The sequence below is a fragment of the Monodon monoceros genome, unplaced genomic scaffold, assembly GCF_005190385.1.
Source record: "Monodon monoceros isolate NGI ecotype Baffin Bay Population unplaced genomic scaffold, NGI_Narwhal_1 Super_Scaffold_20, whole genome shotgun sequence".
NCBI lineage: Eukaryota > Metazoa > Chordata > Mammalia > Artiodactyla > Monodontidae > Monodon > Monodon monoceros.
The window spans coordinates 36,613,517-36,634,585 of NW_021703777.1; the positions used below are offsets into that span (position 1 = coordinate 36,613,517).

General features: G+C 35.4%; 1 protein-coding gene across 4 annotated transcripts in view; it reads left to right on the forward strand.

The window, feature by feature from the left end:
- MAPK10 (mitogen-activated protein kinase 10) overlaps positions 1-21,069 on the forward strand; it is a 351,818-nt gene that overhangs the window by 243,568 nt on the left and 87,181 nt on the right. For all 4 annotated transcript variants that reach the window (XM_029236032.1, XM_029236029.1, XM_029236033.1 and 1 more), the window contains 3 exons: positions 15,740-15,869; positions 19,976-20,034; positions 20,879-21,017. In XM_029236032.1, coding sequence (XP_029091865.1) covers positions 15,740-15,869; positions 19,976-20,034; positions 20,879-21,017 — 328 coding nt within the window. The remainder of the gene's footprint in view (positions 1-15,739; positions 15,870-19,975; positions 20,035-20,878; positions 21,018-21,069) is intronic.

The window sequence follows — 21,069 nt, forward strand, 5'->3', positions numbered from 1 at the left end:
TGACTGTGAAGCCTATAGTAACCCACTGAACCAAAATAAATTTATTCTTAACTTAGTTTCCCCTTAGTCAGGTCCCGAAATGTCTGCAGCCACTCTGATTCTACCTTTTAAAAGGGGAAGTTGATGGAAAAGAAGGTGGAGAAAAAAGAGATAGTGGTCTTAACTCTTGAAAATTTAAGTATAAAATGCATGTGACTTGCTCTTTTAAAACATAATATTTGTAAATTAAAGGAACTGGAGTTGAGATTGAGATCAGAAATATTAGAAGCAAATTTTTGTTGAATTATATGACAAAATTTATCAGGTTGACTTCATAGTCTTGAACATGTCTTTTTTATGACTATCACAGTCAATCTATAGTTTCAAAAGCCATGTTAGCTGTTAATCTTCAATAAGATAAATACGTTTGCCTAGATGCACTTCCCAATACAAAAAATGTGTTCTGTTTGAGTTTTCTTTTCAACAGTCAACAAAGCGCAATATAAAATCATTGCAAGAATAACTTCTATACTATTCAATACTTTAACTCAACAGGCAATGACAATAAAATTACAGAAGAACTGTATCCAAGTTTTATCCAAGTATGAAGGATTACATAAATTGCTTATTAACTCATTATTGAGACCTTTATGGACTAGAATAGTATCTTATCATCTGACTAAAGGCAGAACAAAAATGAGGTGACCACTGGAATTAAGTTCTAGGTTGGTATTTCATTGAGTTCATATTTGGTAAACCCTTTCTAATCTGGTACACTTCAGTTTATTTCACTACTCTTATTAAATATTGTTGGCTGTGTTTTCCAAGTCAGTATTTCAAATTCTTATTTTACAATTTAAATATGATATTTTGATAGTCAGTGTCAGCATTCATGTAAAATGCTATTTGCATTGTCTCATAAACAACAATTTAAAAATATTTTGTGGCAAACAGAACGTTTTTGAACATTAACATTTTACAGCAGTTACTGACTTATAAACAGGATTTATGCTGAAACAATTGACTAATTGCATTTCTGGCACAACATTTTGCCAGTAATCTGATCATAAACTCGTGAGACCTCTTTTTTATTTTATTTTCCTTTCTTATTTTCTACCTTGAAACTGCAATAAAGCTATAGTTTATGATATAAACTGGGGGGAAATTATAGTTCTTGTTTTGAAAATACAACAATTAATACAGATGCTAAGATAAGTGCCTAGCTAAGTACGTATTTCCCTAACTGTCCTTTTCAAAACTGATATATTAGTTTTGACATGCAATTTGGGTTTTATTAAATCCTCAAATTCAATGCCACATTCTGCAGTGATAATTCTCCATGTTTACTTTTTTCTATATTTCTACTTGACTTTTAAACTTTCTGTATGCCTGTTAGCTAGATAATAAAAACATAACAAGCAAAACTACCCACAAGATCTAGTTTATATATGTTTTCAATGATCAAAATGAAGCTAAATTAACTACCTCAACTGAAATTTTTGTTTCTAGAATGAGTGATACATTTGATACTAGCACCCTCTTTCCAATTCCACAAGGACCTACAATCTACAATCTTCTATCATTTCTCTGTTCCTGACCACCCTCATGTACTCATTTTCCTCCTTACACAGCCTAGATATTGTGTCTCTTATTATAATCTATCCCATACATAAACTCTCAGCTATCTTCTCCTCTCTTTCTGCCTGGCAAAACTCAAATGCTGGTTAAATCTAACTCCTCTCCACTAAGACAGATGAACGTGGCTGGAGAAAAACATTTAGTCATGTTGACTGTGTGCTCCTAAATTCAAGACCAAAAGATTAAGTGGGCCTTTATTACTGCCCAGAAACTCTAGTCCCTTACATTTCTACCATCCTTGGTGACAATTTTATCCCTTCACTCTGCCCTCAAAACTCTAAAAACCTTTCCCCCATCCTTCTCTCAGCTGATGATCTTGCTTCCCATTTCACTGCAAAACTAAAAGCCAACAGAAATGAACAAGTTCTTCACCACCACCACATCTCTACTGATGTACTGGCATCTGAACCCGTTTAGGCTACTTTTCTGGCTGATGCTGTGCAGTGTTTTATCCTGTATAAACTGATCCCTACACTTGCAACTATATCCCACACTATTTTATCACCTCTAGCAATTATCCTCTTTGCCATCCTCAATATTTCCTTAAAACTAGACTTTTCCATTAGTGACTAGTATTTCCTTTCTCATTTTTGAGCTAATATTTTCAGTTCATATTTTATTCCTGTATTAGGTAGTCTCCCAGTATGTCACAGGTCTTTGAGTACGAGAAACTAAACTTGTTCTTTTTTCTATATATCACAATACATATTAGCAAGTTTTTGCTTAATTATGTGACATGATCTAGTAAAATTTAACCTTCTTCTATGAAGTTTTTTACTTTATCCAAATAAATATATCCAGTAAGTAAAAAGAGAGACATGATAGAAGACCAGTGAATTTTTGTTTAGTGAAAAAAGAGACAGCCATGAAACAGTCTTAAATGAACTTGCTTTTCAAAACTGAGTATTAGTTCAAATTAAAAAGAAATGTTACAATGGAATTCCATTTCCTTATAGTGTTTAGCCAAAGGACAAAGAGAGGGATTATTTTTATTATCCTAGAGGACATAGAATTTGTGTTCATATGCTTTCATCTATATATTAATTATGGTGCCCCAGAATAGATGATTAATAAAAATACATATGCATGTGTGCATGTGTGCATACACACATATGCACACATGCATACATACATACACAATGCTTTAATCTTTACCAGTGACACAGAAAGAACCTTTGTGAGAAGAGAATTTTTGTTATTATTGTTATTTTGTTTTGTTATTGAGTTTTGTACATTCTGACCTTTCTCTAAACTCAGACTGCATCACAGAAGAGTACATAAATAAATCTCTTTTCCATTTTGGTGCTTATGAGTGTTGGGTGCCTTGGGTTCCTAAATTGAGCACACATAAAACCACAAAAGCAGGATGCAGTGGGAGGGCTGTTAATACCAGCTTGTCAGGAAACCTATTTGGGGGTCAGTAAACAGGTTGTTAACAATACAAACCAACAGGAAAAAGATGGAGAGCACAAAAGGCAGGCATGCATTTAGGAGTAAAATCAATAATTGTATTTGATAGGTGTGGTTCTTTTTACATAGTTGTGCAAAGAAATTCCAATGTATAGTCTCAAAGTGCCAATTTTCTATCACTGTTTAAAATTCTTAGGAAGACAGCTTTTGTGAGAAGGATACTATATAGACTAAACTTTTGCTGAACAATCATCATGTTAGTTTAAAACAAACAGAAAACAACTAACACCTGCAGAATTTACCAGCCATTTATCTGGTTTTACCATGTTTCTCAAAGAAATTATCTAACAAAAAAATTTTGTGATTTTTTTTAATGCTTTAATGTATTTCCTGGAAGCTCAATTTTTGTTTCTTTTATAAATATAAGGAGTAAAACTATAACCGGTGAGCATTCTATCTCCAGATCACTCATGTACTAATTGTCTCATGAGCAAGTTATTTAACCACTCTGTGCCTCAGTTTTCCTTAGCTCTACTAGTTCGCCAATTTTCTGTAAAAATACAGCAAGTTAGCTAATATCTGTCCAGACAATAAGTGCAAAATTTAGTTATTATCATGAAGTGATTTTTCTATTATCAATTCTTTCAATTTTGTAAATAAATATTATTTAACTATTTGTTGAATGTATAAGTGAATGAAGAAGAATTAACTGTGAAATAAGAATCAGAAAGGCTGCCATCTTAGTGGAATGGCTTGCAAATATTTGTAGTTTTGGATTTAGTAATAGGGATAATAAAGAAAATGTAAACGATTCTAATAATAAAAACTGAAGGAAAATTAGGAGATTTCACACTGTCCCAGTCATATGATATCAATTACATTTTAATTTTTCAGATGTGTGCTATACTCCTATATATTTATAATAAAGATGTCAAACTTTATTTTGAAATAATTTTAAACTTGTGGAAAAGTTGCAAGAATAGTAAAAATAATTATAACAAGATCATAATAATACTTATTTCATATGATTTTAATGAGGATCAAATGAGTTAGTATATGGAAACTATTAAGAACTTTAGAAGCAAATGAATTCAGAGGAAAAAACTGCTGGAGCTAATAAATACTGGTCGTTATTATTAAGCTTCAGTTTTTTTGGGTTTTTTTAACATCTTTATTGGAGTATAATTGTTCTACAACGGTGTGATAGCCTTTGTTTTATAACAAAGTGAATCAGTTATACATATACATATATCCCCATATCCCGTCCCTCTTGCGTCTCCCTCCCACCCTCCCTATCCCACCCCTCTAGGTGGTCACAAACCACTGAGCTGATCTCCCTGTGCTATGCAGCTGCTTCCCACTAGCTATCTATTTTACGTTTGGTAGTGTATATATGTCCATGCCACTCTCTCACTTTGTCACATAAGCTTCAGTTTTGTCACCTGAACAATGGCGTTACTAAGAGTGCCTATCTTATAAGATTATTGCATGTATAAAACTTAGCAACCCGGGGATTTTCCTGCCTAAGTTAATGACAACCTGTGCTATACAAATCATAAAACTTCTTGTTGGAAGAAACTCAATCCCAGTTTCTATGATTACTTGAATAATACCACAATAAAATAAAAATTGCCTATGCATAATCTTTTTTTGACTTAGAGTTAACAATTATATCAAATCTTCACATTTTGGGTTTACCTAGGCTTCACATCAGTAGCTATCAATATGAGGATGAATCTAGTTGATCTTTCCTAAAGCGAATCTGGTAAATTATTTGCTATTAGGAAAATATTTACTGGTGGATGAAGCTACAGTCATATTATTGTTGTCTAGAAATGCTAATAAAATTTTGGTGAAAAGAAAACAGCCTATTTGTTAATCTCCCACTTTTCAAACTGTAGCTTTTGTGCTTCAGGGTAAGGGCTGGACAGGGAAGGGTGCTGGTGCAGCATGCCAGGGACACTCAAAGCCCCATGATAAATATGGCAGGTGTGCCTGGAACTCAAATTTCATGTGAAGACTGAAGTATTGATGGGGAAATGAAATTTTATATTAAAACAAATATAGATATATATGGGATTAAAATTTTATATGAATTTTAAAGATGAAGCATATGACTTCAACAATATGCGATTTGACTCATGTTTGTACAAATCTTAGACCTATAATTCACTTTGCTCTACCATTAGGAGTATTACGATCACTGATTAGTTTACTTGTTTAAAAAATACTTATTTAGGGCCAATTATATGCCAGACACTGTACTACACTGTCAATGTAAGTGAAGGTGAGTGAGTCTCATTGCAGCATTATTTACAATAGCTAAGACATGAAGACAACCTCAGTGCCTATCGATTTTATAAAATATTCCATTTTATATAATGGAATATTATTCAGCCCTAAAAAAGAAGGGATTCCTGCCATTTGTGTCAACATATATGGACCTTGAGGGCATTAAGCTAAGTGAAATAAGTCAGAGAAAGACAAATACTGTATAATCACACTTATATGTGGAATCTAAAAAAACATTGAACTCATAAATACAGAAACAAATTGGTGGTTGCCAGAGATGGGGCTAGGAGTGGGAGGAGGGATAGGTTAAGGTGGTCAAAAGGTATAAACTTCCAGTTATAAGGTAAATAAGTCCTGGGGATGTGATGCACAGCATGGTGACTATAGATAACAATACTGTGTTGTATATTTGAAAGTTGCTAAAAGAAGTTCTCATTATAAGAAAAATTTGTAACTAAGTGAGGTGATGAAATGAATGTTAGCTAAACTTGTTGTGGTAATGATTTTGCAATATATACATATATCACATAATTTTGTTGTGCACTTCAGACTAATACAATGTTATATGTCAGTTATATCTCAGTAAAACTGGGGGAACTATGCTGATCAGGACTCAGGTGGCTTCTGCCCTCATTGAACTTACAATCAAGCAGTGTGGCAGGTTTTTTTAAGTTAAGCTAACTTAATTTTTGTAACAATTTACGAGGTTCTATTAGTTATTTTATTAATGCCGTGTTACTTCAAGACATTTTCTTGATAGGTGCTAAAAATGAGCAGCATCCTCAGACACAAAATAATGTGCCAAGGATAGCCCAATTTAGATATAATTAGACTCTATGAGGGTGGTGAGGTGCAGATTGTCGAGAAGCAAGAGTTAATGTTAGGAGACCATTTAAGGAACAGTCTCTGCAGTACATGTAGCTCATGGTAGTGGAAATGGAGTTAGAGTTAAGTGGATTAATTTGAAAATTTACATTGGAAGTAAATGCAGACCTTCACGAATTGGATATGGGGAGGAGATGAGAAGATCAAGATGACTTCTATACCTGAGCAAATGATGTTTAAGAGAGAAACAGGTTGAGAGAGAAATCAGAGGTTTATTCAGTTATGGACATATTAATTTTCAGATAATTCTGAGACAGCCAATTAGGGGTGGTCAGTAGATAGCTGTATATGTGAGTCAGGAGCTTTGAGAAAGACATCTTAGCCAGATAATATCTTGGCATCTCAAGTAACACAGCATTAAGTTAAAATATGCTGCTTCGTTTATTTGAATTTTGTCCTTAACTGATATAATGCCATTTTCCTAACATATTTAAAGCTCTGGACATAAACATCTAGCAATAGCAAATATAATTCCATGCAACAAACATGTAGGGGATACAGAGCTAAATCCTTCAGGATTTTGACCATTAAGGATCACAACAACTTTGAGGATAGCAAAAAAGGTAATAAAAGACAATATATAATAAGTATACCATAATGATCATACAAATAAACTATTGCAGGTATAGAATTCAATTTCAAAAATATCAGCCCAAATATCAGAGTAAGGGAAGTGAATTAAAAAAAAGATAAATAGTAGACAAAGAGGAACATAGCAGTAACAAAGGAAAGAAGCCCAGGGGCTATAAATAATAGCTAATACACATTTTCAGAGGCAAGAGATGTTGGGGGTCATCCATTGTTAGCAGTGCTTCCCCAGTTGTCAGACTAAGGGAGGGCAATCATAAATCCAGAAATGCTGTGCTGGGGCGGGCGTGGAGGAAGAGAGAGCAGGCCCGTGGGCTGGGCAATGAAGCTTATTCTTGTCATAATTACATGTCCTGTGTGCAGGAACCATTTGAGATTCCTGTGCATCACTTAATGGATCTCATTAATTCGGCAGGTGTCAAGAAGCAGTACCAACCTCTGAGCCAAAGGAACATCTTCCTGTCTTTAGTTCCGTTAATTTTTGACATAGCACATTTTTACTACATGGCCAATTTGAGAGTTGTCATTTCAGAGTAGAGTTACTTGTACAAACAAAGATGATGTGCTCAATAAACTTCCACTCCTTAGCTAAGTCTGACATCATCCAGGTTCTGATACTCACCTAACCTATATGCAGATTTATTAGGAAAATCGTAGTAAGATAAAACTATTAAATAGAAATCAGACTTTGAATTTTTTGCCAGGAAATGACCAAAGGTAAGAATGTAGCAATAACCCTGGAAGAGCAGTTCCTTGCTTCTGCCTCTTCCATCTTGTGGAAACAATGTGCAAAAACCTCTTGAACAAGAAAAGCACAGTGACCATCAGTAGCAGGGGTTCATATCATTTATCTCTAAGTTGGGAAAATTTGACAGTGAAAGAGCACACTAAAATACATTGGTGGGTGTCAAAATAGTGCTATTGAAATTTGTTTAAATTAATTAAAAGAATACAAATACAAGTAAAAATTTTAAATGTATTTATATAGATTACCTAAATATTAAAAATATAACATGAGACAAATGACTATTCTTCATATATCTTTATGTATTTTAATCAACTGAAACTTCCTAGTCCTATCTGTTTGTAATACAGTTTCACTGGTATTTTTCTGAAGAAGACTTTTCAACGTGATTTTATTGTTTGATTTGTTCAGTTCCTTTCTTGCTTCAGTTCCTTCCACCACATTTCAGTGTGCTTTTATTTGCAAGTATTATTTGTTTATAATAACAGCTATTCCCTAAAATTTCAACAGTTGAAATATTGGGATGCTCCATTTACTGAATACTATGGTTAAAGATTTCTAAGTGATTTTGGGGGAAAAAAGCATCTGAAATTTAGGACTTATTTATAAAAAGTTATTCCTCAATCAGAATTATAAGGGGTGCCAAGAAGTGCTAACTGCCTTGCTGAAGCATATTTATTTTTTGATTCAGCATAAGCTCTGTCTCCAAAATTTTGTGATAAAGTTATTCCAACCATGTATATATTCTATTTGAAAATCTTGGCACATACACATTCTATTTTGATTTGTAGAATATTGCAGTTTGCTTGGTCTCAATGTGAATTATTTTTGCATCACAACCACTATACTATAGAAAATCAAACTATACTATAGTTTAGTATAGTTTCTACTATACTATAGAAAATCAAACTGTTATTGAAAAGTTCTGATTTTATATTTGAAGCATTTGATATAAAGCAGGTAAAATGATTTGGTAAAATGATATAAAGCAGACATAATTTAAATGCTTTCAAAATTATTTTTCTGCTAATGGAGGCAACACATTAACAAGCTGTTGCTTAACTTTTTGTGCATATCCAAAAAAAATACCCCTTGGGATAGAAAATAAGAAAAATTAATTTAGAAGAACAGTCATTTGATCTAAATGAAAAGTCATGGTTTAAATGCATTTTTTGTAGGTGCATGTGTTAAATTATCATCCTTGGAAACAGTCTTCTTAAAATAATTACTAATTTTGAAATAGATACTGATGTTCCTTTAGGAGAATTATTTTCTGGTTTTCATTAGTCATGCCCAAGAAAACGTGAGAAATAGTATAGCATACTATTACTATTATATATATATACTATATATACCATATTACTATAGTATACTATACTATATATACTATATATACGCTATATTACTATATATATATACTATATCTATATAGCATATAGTATTTTAATTAAATATGCAGTCTCAATTTTATTTATTTTTGTCAAAAGGGTTTATTGCAAAGTTAAAAAAGCGTTACTAAACACTAAAAAGTAAATAATTATAGATTTATGCCACACAAATGGCAAAATCAGTGTAGCAAGAATATTCTGACTATTCTCTATATTCTCACTATATGCTTTATAGCAGGCTGACCAGCCTCTGTATCCTCACATATTTCATATCAAGCTAAACTCTAATTTCCCAAGTTTACTACTTAGCCTATCAAATAGCAGCCTGGCAGCTTTGTGGATTTTGTAGTTTAAATCATGAGCTGGATCATACATGGGTGGTGCACTGAATGGTCACTAAGGGCAGCAGGGTGACCGTGAGACAACTTATCACAAAGATACAAGAAGATCAAGAGAGGCAGCACTTGCATGCACCCTATCACTCCATCTCACTGAGATGAAGAAGTACGTCTTTGGGAGCCTTCAATTCTTCACTAGTGCCATCAACCTGATTTCCAAGAATATGGTTGCCTTATGCTTAGGGTAACCATCTTCTTTACTTTCATCTATTATCTGTGGTGATGAGTTTGTTTAGCTAGTCCCACATTCATTATCCATGGTAAATCTTTGTGTGATCTCCCCCATCACTAGTTTGCCGAAGGGCTGTAAAGTACTAATTCAATTTCTAGTGTTTGGAAGAGCTGCTGCTTTTGGTGCTGTCTTTCAGGGCTTGGCTTCTGAGCCCCTTGCTACCCCTGCTTCAACTCTGTTGTCCATAAATTGCGAAGTGGTGTTGATTAGAATCTATATAACTAGGCTTGGTCATCTAGGTTAGTTTGTTGCATAGATGAAATAGCTTTCTTGGTGTTGAGCTCTGAGCCCAGCCACCTTCATCCACAATGGGACCCTGCCTTTTGCTTAGAAAAAGATTCAGGCGAACTCCACAGCTTATTGCTGTATTTGGTCATGAGTTACTGCTTGTCAAATATTGCATTCCCCAGAAAATACACTTTGAGATGGTATCGTATGCAGGAGATTTATTAGGGAGTGTTTTGGGGGTTTACAGCTGTGGAAAGGAAGGGAAGGAAGCAAAGTCAGAAGTTCAGCTGCAATGAAATCTCAGTGGATGCCTTAGCTGACCCTTTTTGGAATTTTGAAGAGAGAATGAGCCTTCCTAGCTGTCCTGAGTTGGGGTGAGGTGGCCAGGCTTTCATAATCCCAGATTTATTAGTCGCTGATTGAAGGCTGCCCAAGAAGAGAGTGTAACTTCAGTTAGGCAGCTCTTTTCAGCTGAGGTTATAACCATAGGGGATGAAGAGCTGAGAGGCTGTGTGCCAGCAGCATTCCCAGCAGCTGGGATAAAAAGTCCTTTATTCCTGAAGGGGAATTTTAGCAGTGCATCACAGCACCTACACTTCCCTTTGATGCACTAATGGATTTCTGTTATTGGCTGTTTTTTCAACATGCTTAGAAACAATTTGCAGAAAATCGGAAGCCAAAAGTGCCTAGGGCCCATGAGAGTTATAATGTATTCCTGAAACTGAGATATGCCTACTTCTAGACTTTCCATTGTATGATATAATGAAGATCTTTAATAGTTAAGCCACTATTAGTCATAATTCTATTACTTGTAATCAAAAGTATCTCTAACAAAATATAACCAAATTGATATAGCCAAGCAATTCAATGACAAATTAGTCCAAAAAATCAACTGTTGACTTTTGATATGAGGATTAGGGAAGGCCTCTACTGAGGAGATGATATTTAGGCTGAAACCTGAATTACAAGATGGAGTCAGGCAAGTGAGGATGTGGGAAGAGCATTCCTGGCAGAAGGAACAATGCAAAAGCCTTGAGGCAGAGGTGATTTTGCAGGTTGGCCAACATGTTTCTCTGTGGTGGAATCAGTGTCTTGATAGCATGTCTAGGGACTATAATGTTTGGGCATGAAAGTGAGATATTTGAGGGCATGAGGTAGAGATTTTTTGATAGTTTTCAATTAAAGTCCAGGCCTTTGGTAAAGGTCAAAGTGAGAATATGGGAACATGGGAAAAGAACAGTGAAGGGTGCAGCGTATATTCCAGGACAGAATTTGGCTTGCCCAGCTATGGCTTAAGATGTTTAAGGTGCTCCAATGATAAGGTTTTTTAATTTTTATTTTTTAAGACATAAAGTTCTTCTCACAATGCCTAGAGATTTTTTAGTTAATTTTTTGCCAACAAGCATGTTAATATTGATCAAGAACATTTTAAATGTGATAGGGAAGGGGAATAAGAGAAATTATCACATAAATAATTATGACTTAGGAAGAAGAAAACTTTGCAACGGGTTGTCTGCAATTTCCAGAAGGAAAAAAAATCAAAACAACTGATTTTATGTTGAGAGTAAGACTTGCCTACAGGAATGTGTGTGTGTGTGTGTTTATATAAATACATTCAAGGAGGTAAACATAGCTTTATTGCATCATAAAACTGGATTAAATGACAGGAGCATAACAAAAGAAGGCTGTATCTTTCTTTCATGAATAAACCTGATAGACGTGGAAGTGAGTATGTTAAGAAATTGCTAGAAAATTTTCAGCAGAATTGCTGGAAAGTTGCTAGAAGTTGCTGAAAAACCTTCATAAAGATGTATCTCTTTTTTTACTGGCATGAAGGAAAAAAAAGAAAAGCCAATGAAAGAAATAAAATAAAATTCTATAGTCCAAGATTCAAAGAAAGAAGGACTTCAGAGTAACAAAAAACTTTCAGACATTAATTTGTGACTACGCAGCAACCAGTGATTCCAATTTGCAGATGTATTTGCTAATCTGCTGCCAGTAATCACTGAGGAATTATAGAAAATGGGAAAGATTATAGCGTCAGCCAGGGTTCATGGCAGGAGGCAGAAACATTATAAGTAGGCAAAGATTTAATACAGTAAATTGGGTGCTTGCAAATCATTGGAAGGCCTGGAGAAGTGAACTCTAGTCTGGGCTTCCTGGAAGGACTCCCAGACATGAGAGAGATGAATCACCATGGGAGCCCCAACCTCTGAGAGTATCCTAAAAAAACTGAACTTCTGGAATACATGATTGTAACCGAGATTTGAAAATCACAGAGCTGGAACTGTACACTCATTATTACCATCATCACTACTCCATCATGCTGGTGACTGGGCTCTGCAGACCACTGTTGCCTCTGCTTCAAACCATCTTCTCTCCCAGGATTCTGGAAAAGGACATGAATCACTGCTTCAGAAGAAAATTTCACATCTTCCTGAGACTGTGCTTGATAACTAAGAAATGTTAGAAGATGACCACCCTCACTTTTGCCTTGCAAATCTCCCACGGTTGCATCTGCCTGGCAGGACCATATTGGAACCCAGAATACTAGCTGCAAAAGCATCTAGGAATTGTGTGTGTGTCTCTCAAGTCTCTTCAGTACAGGAAGGCATGATACAAGGGAGTAAATGGGCCAAACCACCATATTCCAAACAACTGTAGATAGGCGAACGTTATTTCTTTAGAAGGAAGAAGGAGGTTATAAGAGACACCTACTGAACTTGATATCGGTCCTAGTATTGGTTAGAAATGCTACCCTGTGAGTCATTAAGAAAGCATGTAGTGATGACTGGGAATAGGGGTTTCATTAAAAACAAATCACACCAAATAGCTTATTAAAGTGGTAGGTAATAGAACTGTATGGCTATATGTGTCTGGATTTTAACAAGGCTTTTGTCCCAGACTTTTATAACATAGGACAAACTTGTGAAATGTGCTCAGGATAGTGGTATAGTTGATGGATCTGTAATTAGTAGAAAGATTAAAAACTGCTGATTAGTAGATACATGTCCAATTACAGCAGATAAATATCAAAAAATTATATATATATATATTTTTTATCCTGCCCTGCATTACACAATGACTCCAGCAAGGACATTGACTTTAAAAATAGTAATAGTCATTATTTATTGAGTGCACACTCTAGGCAAGGGGCTGTAGATACATTACTACCTCATTTACTCCTTATAACAATCTTGTCAGGTTGTTATTACCTCCATTTTTAAGCATGTGGAAACTGATGCCAGAAAGTGTAAGTGGCTTGCTCATAGCTTCACGTCTAGTAAGCAGTAGTGCTGAGATTCAGACCTAGAATTTCTTCAAGAAAGAGGTACCAGAGGGAGAGAGAACATCACAACATTTCTAGGAGAGATTGGCCAGAACCTGCCAAGATCCCCAGAGGGCAGCATTTTCTCAATCATTCCACATGGGCCTACTGTCTCCAGGATCTGTTCAGTATCTCAGGGACTCAAACTCACATCGACAAGACTCACTAAAAGCTCACACACGAAACCAGATTCCGATTTATTAAATTACAAGACATGCAGTAGTCAAGCTAACCAAATATGGGCATAATACTTATATGCAGAATTCTGAAGGAGAGCCTCATGAGTAGAATTTTGACTGCAGAGGATAGAATCAGACTAAAGAGACACAGATCAGATTGCTAACTGGCTGTAGTCTCTGACAGTCACAGTAGGGATTTCCACCTGGCTGACTGGATCCCTGGACCTACCTGAGAGCACACTTTCTTATTTCACCAGGCAGTACCAGAATTTACCTCTCTGACTCCTTCCTAGGCCCACATGACTAATTGCTGTTCTTTCTTTAGATATTTTAATGACTTCACCTAAGTTGTTTTGGCTTAAAATTTAGTCTTTCTCTTTAAGGTGACTGTTCTGATCACTTTCCTGTTGACACAATTTCTTAGCTTCAGAAAGCAAGTTTAATTCCTGTATTTCCAAATTAACTGTTGCCCTTGTACACTACCTATAAGATGTATGCCCATTTGACTCTTGTGCTGACATTGATAGGTTAACAAGAACAGAACAAACACAAGAATAGAAGTATCAGTGCTAAAATACAGAGTTGAATAGCAGCACAAGTTTTTAAAAAGACAGTATTTCTAATTAGCGTTGGTTCACTGTGAATCAATAGTGCGTGATGCATTTATCAAGGAAACCAGGACAGACTTAGCTGTATTAACTGTGTCAACAGAATGAATGAGCAAGTGAATGAATGAAAGAGTTGGTAGCCTTTCCCTAGTCTTCACTGACACTCCATGCTTAGAGTAACAATGGCATTTTCAGAGGACATCAACAGACTGTAATATATTCAGAGGAAGCTGACCAGATGGTACTAGGACTTGAAATCACACTCTGACAAATGGTGGTAGGACCATTTAGCTTAAGAAAGAAAAGACCTAGGGGGGGAATAAGAAAAGCAAAGAGTTATTGAGTGCTTACTGAGTGCTTATAGAGTAGGCCAGACATTGTGCAAGGTCCTTTAATAGATTTCAAACATTATGGGCTTGTCATGATGTAAAGGGAATACTTTATTTTGAGTTGCCCTGGAAGACAGGGCTGACAGTAGTTAGTAGAAATCACAGAGAGACAACTCTGTTTATTAGAATGATGACATTTCTAACTCTAAGAGCTTTCCAACAACAGAATGAGCTGGCTTTATGTGAAGGGGTCCATGTTTTTGAAGATGCTCAAGCAGAAACTGGTCAAAATTTGATGGAGGTGTTTTGGAGAGGAATAAGTATTAAATGGAGGCATGGACCAGATGAACTCTAAGACTTTGCCCAAACTTCTCTTGTGAGTCTATTTGCAATACAGCGAACCTCTTATTTATCTTTTAGTTTAGTGGCATGAGCCCTAAATGGTTAATGTCACTTCCAATTCAATAGATCAATAGGATATTGATTGCTCCCTTCTTTCCTAGCAACGAAGACAAAGTCCAGGACAACCCAAATTTGCAGAGATGGAAAAAACTTTGTGAGTGGGTTCATTAGGTATAATATTTAGCAAAAAGTGATTCACTTCCTCATTTGATCCCTAAACCCATGTATTCTGGGTATGGCAGAAACATAAAGCATGGTAACTTCTTCTCAAATGGCTTGAAAGCTTCAAATGTTAGTAGCATTCATTTCTGTCTTTGTATTTAAATGTAATGATTTATTCTTCTGAAACCCTGTCTGACTGCATTCCTTATTTCAAGCTTTGTTATTGTTAATGAGTGCACTTTGAGCATCAGCCCACCTGTGCATTCATGGCAATTAGTGTCACACCTTAAGAACTGGTCCTGTGGGGGCTTCCCTGGTGGCGCAGTGGTTGAGAGTCCGCCTGGCGATGCAGGGGACACAGGTTCGTGCCCCGGTCTGGGAAGATCCCACATGCCACGGAGCGGCTGGGCCCGAGAGCCATGGCCACTGAGCCTGCGCGTCCGGAGCCTGTGCTCCGCAACGGGAGAGGCCACAACAGTGAGAGGCCTGCATACCGCAAAAACAAAAAAAACAAAAAAAAACTTGTCCTGTGAGTGGGGAAAGAATGAATGTCCACTGAAAACGATCAAAGAACAATAAAGTTTTACAGCTAAATATCACATATTAGTGGATGAGAAATTCAAGCCCAGAGAGATTAAATGACTTGCCACAGTCACATGGCCAGTGGGAAAGTTGAGCACTTTTCTTTCTTTTGTCCCCGACTCACTGATGCAATTACATGCTGTTTTCTTGGCTAGGTACTCTTTTTCTTTTCCTAGCAAGTAGAATGTTTCTATACTAGTCACTCTTATGTCTTTATTTACAGCCTGATTGACATGTGGCTTGAGAAGCAGGTATTTGAGTAGGATTCCAAACTAGTATTTTCCTTATCTGTATCTTTAGTTTGGTAGGCGGGAATTCTAAGGGCTCCTTTGTTCTTAATTCTGGATTGCTCTTGGGTCTCTGCAGTGCTGCGTATGATGCTGCTCTTGACAGAAATGTGGCCATTAAGAAGCTCAGCAGACCCTTTCAGAACCAAACGCATGCCAAGAGAGCTTACCGGGAGCTGGTCCTCATGAAGTGTGTGAACCATAAAAACGTGAGTTCTTATTTTAAAGCTCTGGTGGTAGGAGGTGGTGAGATTGGGGAAAGAAGATCAGTATGCCAACTTGAGTAGGAAAAACTTTCTTTACTTTGCAATTTTTGCCCCTTAAGATTGTTTATCCTGCCCATATGCTACATTTGCTTTCATTGTGCTCATGGTAGGTAGCTTTCTTCTTAAAAATCATCTGAAAATCATATGGCATGGAGGGGATGAATCTGATAGATATTTCCCTGTTAAGAAATTAACCGTATTTGGTTATCTTGCTCCAAATTAACCAGAGAACTTCATGCATTTCCAAAATAAATTTAAAAAAAAACACCCAAACAAACCAAAACCAAACCAAAAATATCTTAAAGAACAATATGCTATGTTTCTTTATAAAAATTTAAATTTAATTATTAACAGGTGAAGATTTTTATCTCCTTTTACTTTTAGCTATAGTCTGGCAGTGTCCTCCAACTGTTCAGTATACACACTGTGCTTTGGCACCTTGCTTTTTGTAGGGTTGGGCAAACGTGCAGGGACATATCTGCAGTGTACTTCAGAACAGGCTTCTCAAGAACATTTCACATTGGAACTCAGTAGGGAACACCATTACAGGGCTTTCTTCACTTCAGAATATAATCTTCTTCAAACACTGGCAAAGGCCTCTAGAATTCTTTCTGTGCTCCTGTTCTTCTTAGTAAGGATAAATGGGAGATAATTCTTATTTTAATAAAGACAATTAATAAATAAACTATAATAAATATTTTATATATAATTTATTACATACAAACATATAATAAAAATAAATTATTATAAAACTATAATAACTCCTTATAAAGTTTTTCTTGAGTATGAAAATCGCAGAATACATGAAATTATCAGTGAAGTTTTATAAACAGGTGAATTTGTCATAAGGTACTAAGTAGAAGCAAATGTATGAGTGTTTAGCTGAAAGATATTTAAAATAAAAATATGTGGATTTAGGCCCAATGACAGTGTTTCTTTTTCCTCCTATTACTCTACTCCAATGACTTTTTAGTTCAGTCATTTGACAGTTAAATGAATACAGTGTTCCAGGTATCGATCTAGATGCTCTAGGTGCTAAACATACAGCAGTGAAGATAAGAGAGACAAATCCCTGCCCATGCGATGCTCATGTTCTACTGGGAAGAGAAAGGCAGTCTACAAAATAGGTAGGTCAATGTTTAGAACGTCAGATAGTAATAAGTGCTACCAAGGAAAACAAAACGAAGAAGAAAGATAAAAAATACTGGTCAGTGCAGAGTGGGTAGGGTTACTCTTTTAAATAGGTTTAGCAGGAAAGGCCTCACTCAGAAAGAGAAACTTTATGAAGTATGTACCCATCTCTGATTTGGCCAGGCAAGGAACATGATACTTCTAGAAAGGAATATAGAAATGTTAGAAATGATGATTCCTAAGAAAGATCATTGTGCTAAAGCACTTTGTTCTTTCAGTACGTGAAATAAAGGCAGGAGCAAGATTAACCACATGACTAATGCAATCTATTTTTATGATAGCAAAGAGGATGAGAAATACCATAGGCAATGGAAGATGGATGGACACAAGCAATGAAACAACTGCATGGGAAGTTTTAATAGTTTTTTGTTTTCATATATTGAATATTTATATTTCCCTAATCCTCCCTCCAGTCCCTAAAATGCAATAAATACATTGTGGAGAAATTCCCACTTAATTTGCCAATTTGAGGGAATCCTACTCCCCATTCTTGACTGGAATATGGGGGTTCACATTTATGTTACCTAAAAAGGATCTCCAAATTGAAATAATATTTTGTAAATGGCACCCTACCTGCTATGTGTGTATGTGCATATGTTTGTGTATGTACATATGTTTGTATGCATGTATGTATATAAATCTAGGGAAATAAATTTCTGGAACTTGTTAACAGAAAGGAAATTCACTGACAACCAAATGCAAATTCCACGTTGTTGCTTGTAATACTAACTACAAGCAGTCAGAATGAAGAACGCTGGAAATGCTGTGGAAAGTAATGTAAAATAGTGAAGCAACCCCAATTAAGTTTTTAATAATCCATTTAGAAAATGAACACATTTCTAGGAAGTGATAGCTGTTACGATTGTGGGGCCATGACAGATGTTGATTCACACAGATGTTGATTCACATCTGTGCATTTTAATGGGTTGGAATAAAAAAAAGGAACTGCATCAGATTCCTGCCTGAAAACGTTTGAACTAAAATGGAAATACCTGTGATGGTCTGTTTCTAAAGATAAGATTTTTGATTGGTTATTAATAGCAGTTAGGATTTATAAGGGATCAAAGAAAGAACAGAGGAGAAATACTCAGAGGAAAATCAAAGACAATGAAGGTGTTAAAACAAGGGCATAGAAAAGGGGAACACAAGAATATATAGTGGGGAATTTACTTTTTAAAATAATAAACCTTGACTTATTTAACATTGTAATGCTATTTTCTAGATTAATTTAGATTACCTAGATTATTTATTCACCAGATAATATGGATTAGCATTTTTTCATCTTTAAGGGTTGTTTGTACGTGTTGTGTGTGTGTGTCCCACACACAGTCTCTGATGTTTTTGTTTGAACAAATATCAAAATGAATTACTTTCTACGATTAAGTATTATAAAAACAGGCTCACAGTTCCAATGAGAACTGTAGACATTTTTCAATACACACCATAACTAAGTATACAGAATAGCAAAGCACTTTAATCACAAGTTTTAAAAATATTTTGAGGGACTTCCCTGGTGGTCCAGTGGTTAAGACTCCATGCTCCCCGAGTAGGGGGCCTGGGTTTGATCCCTGGTCAGGGAACTAGATCCCACGTGCTGCAACTAAGGCCTGGCACAGCCAAATAAGTAAATATTTTAAAAAAATATTTTGAAACAGTTTTATTTCCATATGCATATTCCATGCTGCAAGGTTACTTCAGAAGAGATAATCTTGTGCTTTTTGATATGTTATAACAATTACCCTGTATATATATATATATATATATATGAAAGTATTGGATAGTGTTGTGATTGTTTTTCTCAGTAATTCCTCAATAATTGGAAACTACTGAAGGCCTAAAGCATTCCTTAGATTGACTGCATTTCTCCGATGTTGAAAATCATTTTGTTTTGCTTATTACTTCGTGTTTCTATACCACTTATGAACTTTATTGAAATTCGTTAGTTCATGTTTTAAAGATGTACACATCTTAAATTTGTTTTTGTGAAATGGTTGCATCCATCCAATGAGTAGAGGTCTGTTATCTATATTTTTTATTTTTATTTCCCACTGGCACTTGAGTACAGAATATTTAGCTGAAAGACAATTTTGAGTTATTTATGTATGTAATCTATTTGCATAAAACAAAGGTTTTTTCCTTTTAACATTTACTTATGCTAGAAGGTAAACTTCTTTACTACCTAATATATAAAATAACTAAAGCAGGAAACAAAAAAGTTAAAAAATCATTTTTATAACTTAAAATATATTTGCCATTAAATTCATCATTGATATCATCCAAGATATACCTTTCCCCACACATACCATTGGAGCATTAGTTTAAATAATATTTGAGTGTGAAATAGAAGCAAAAAAACTAAAGTAACAACACAAAAAAATCTTGACTTAGAATACCTCCTTAACATAGAACATCTCCTTGACTTAAACACCACCTTTTCATTTAGAGGAAGACATAGCCTTGCTAAGTCTTGCTGGTTATTTCACTGCTGCCTTACTTTTCTTACATGGCTTTTCCTCTTTTTTGTTTAGTTACATTACAACCCTATATTTACTAAGGAGAATCACACTCTAAAGCAATATCACAATCATATATCTTCTGTGACTCTTTTCTCTGCCTAAGAATTTGAGCTTTTTAATTGCATTTTAACCTGAAGACAGATTACATGTCCTTTCTGAATACGTTTTTGAATGTTCTGAGACAGTTCTAGAAAATTTTTCTGACTTTTCTATATCCACCATAGCACTAATATGTGACTTTGAGTTGGAATAAGTGCTTATTTAAATATGCTTTTTAAATAATTAATTTTCTCCCCTTTTCTTTCTCTCCTTCTTCTGTCCCTTCCACTGTCTCTTCTCCAGATTATTAGTTTATTAAATGTCTTCACACCCCAGAAAACGCTGGAGGAGTTCCAAGATGTGTAAGTAACAAAACTCATGAAGGAAGGGGGAGCATAACATTCAAATAACTCAAGTGATATTGACAAAAATCAGATGAATGAAATCCCTTGTAGAGATCAAAGGGAGGTAAGAACTGGCGGCAAATGAAAGGGATCCAGTGACAGGAGAGAAGGTTCTGTTTCTGCCGCTTCTTCCTGGAAAGACACTTCTGCTACTTTCTGGCCTTATGGCTCTTTGTGCTTTGTTGCCCCATGTTCTTTAGTTCAGTCAGAATCAGGGAAGCCTTACTAGTTATTCTATATTTTTACTTATTTTTAATTTATTCTGTGAACTTTCTAGAATGAGTCAATTCACTTTGAGAAATATTAATGATGGACATGATAAAAAATCATCCTTAATCTTTCTTTCTATTTTTGTGGTACCTTTGATTTTGTGCAAAAAAACCTTCCAGAAGTATTATGACAATAAGCAGAGGAGAGGAAGTGAATCCTAGCACATTGTCTTATTTAACACAGATACCTTGCGTTTAATGGAAGATGCTATTCTGAATTTTTTTTCTTATTTGTAATCATAATACACGGGAAAGAGTTCAGGGAATTCAGGGTAAAATGAGAACAAGATGAAGGTACAAAATATATGGACAGGAACCACACACTAATAAATGCTACTTCTATTAGCATCTTTGTGGTAGAGTTACCATGGCTAACGTGCATGCAATACTTGGAGGTTTTTCATATACTTAATTCAGTCAAAAGTTGAGCTGGGAAGTTCAGAAACTTATAGATTTAGGAGAGGATCCTGACTTGTTTGAAGGACTTCACATGTCTTGTGATTTGGAACTTACAAAGTGGATTTACCTTGCAGTTACTTAGTAATGGAACTGATGGATGCCAACTTGTGTCAGGTGATTCAGATGGAGTTAGACCACGAGCGAATGTCTTACCTGCTATACCAAATGTTGTGTGGCATCAAGCACCTTCACTCTGCTGGAATTATTCACAGGGTAAGAATACTTAGTCCAGAATTATAATAAAGATGCTTGTGGAGAAGAGAAA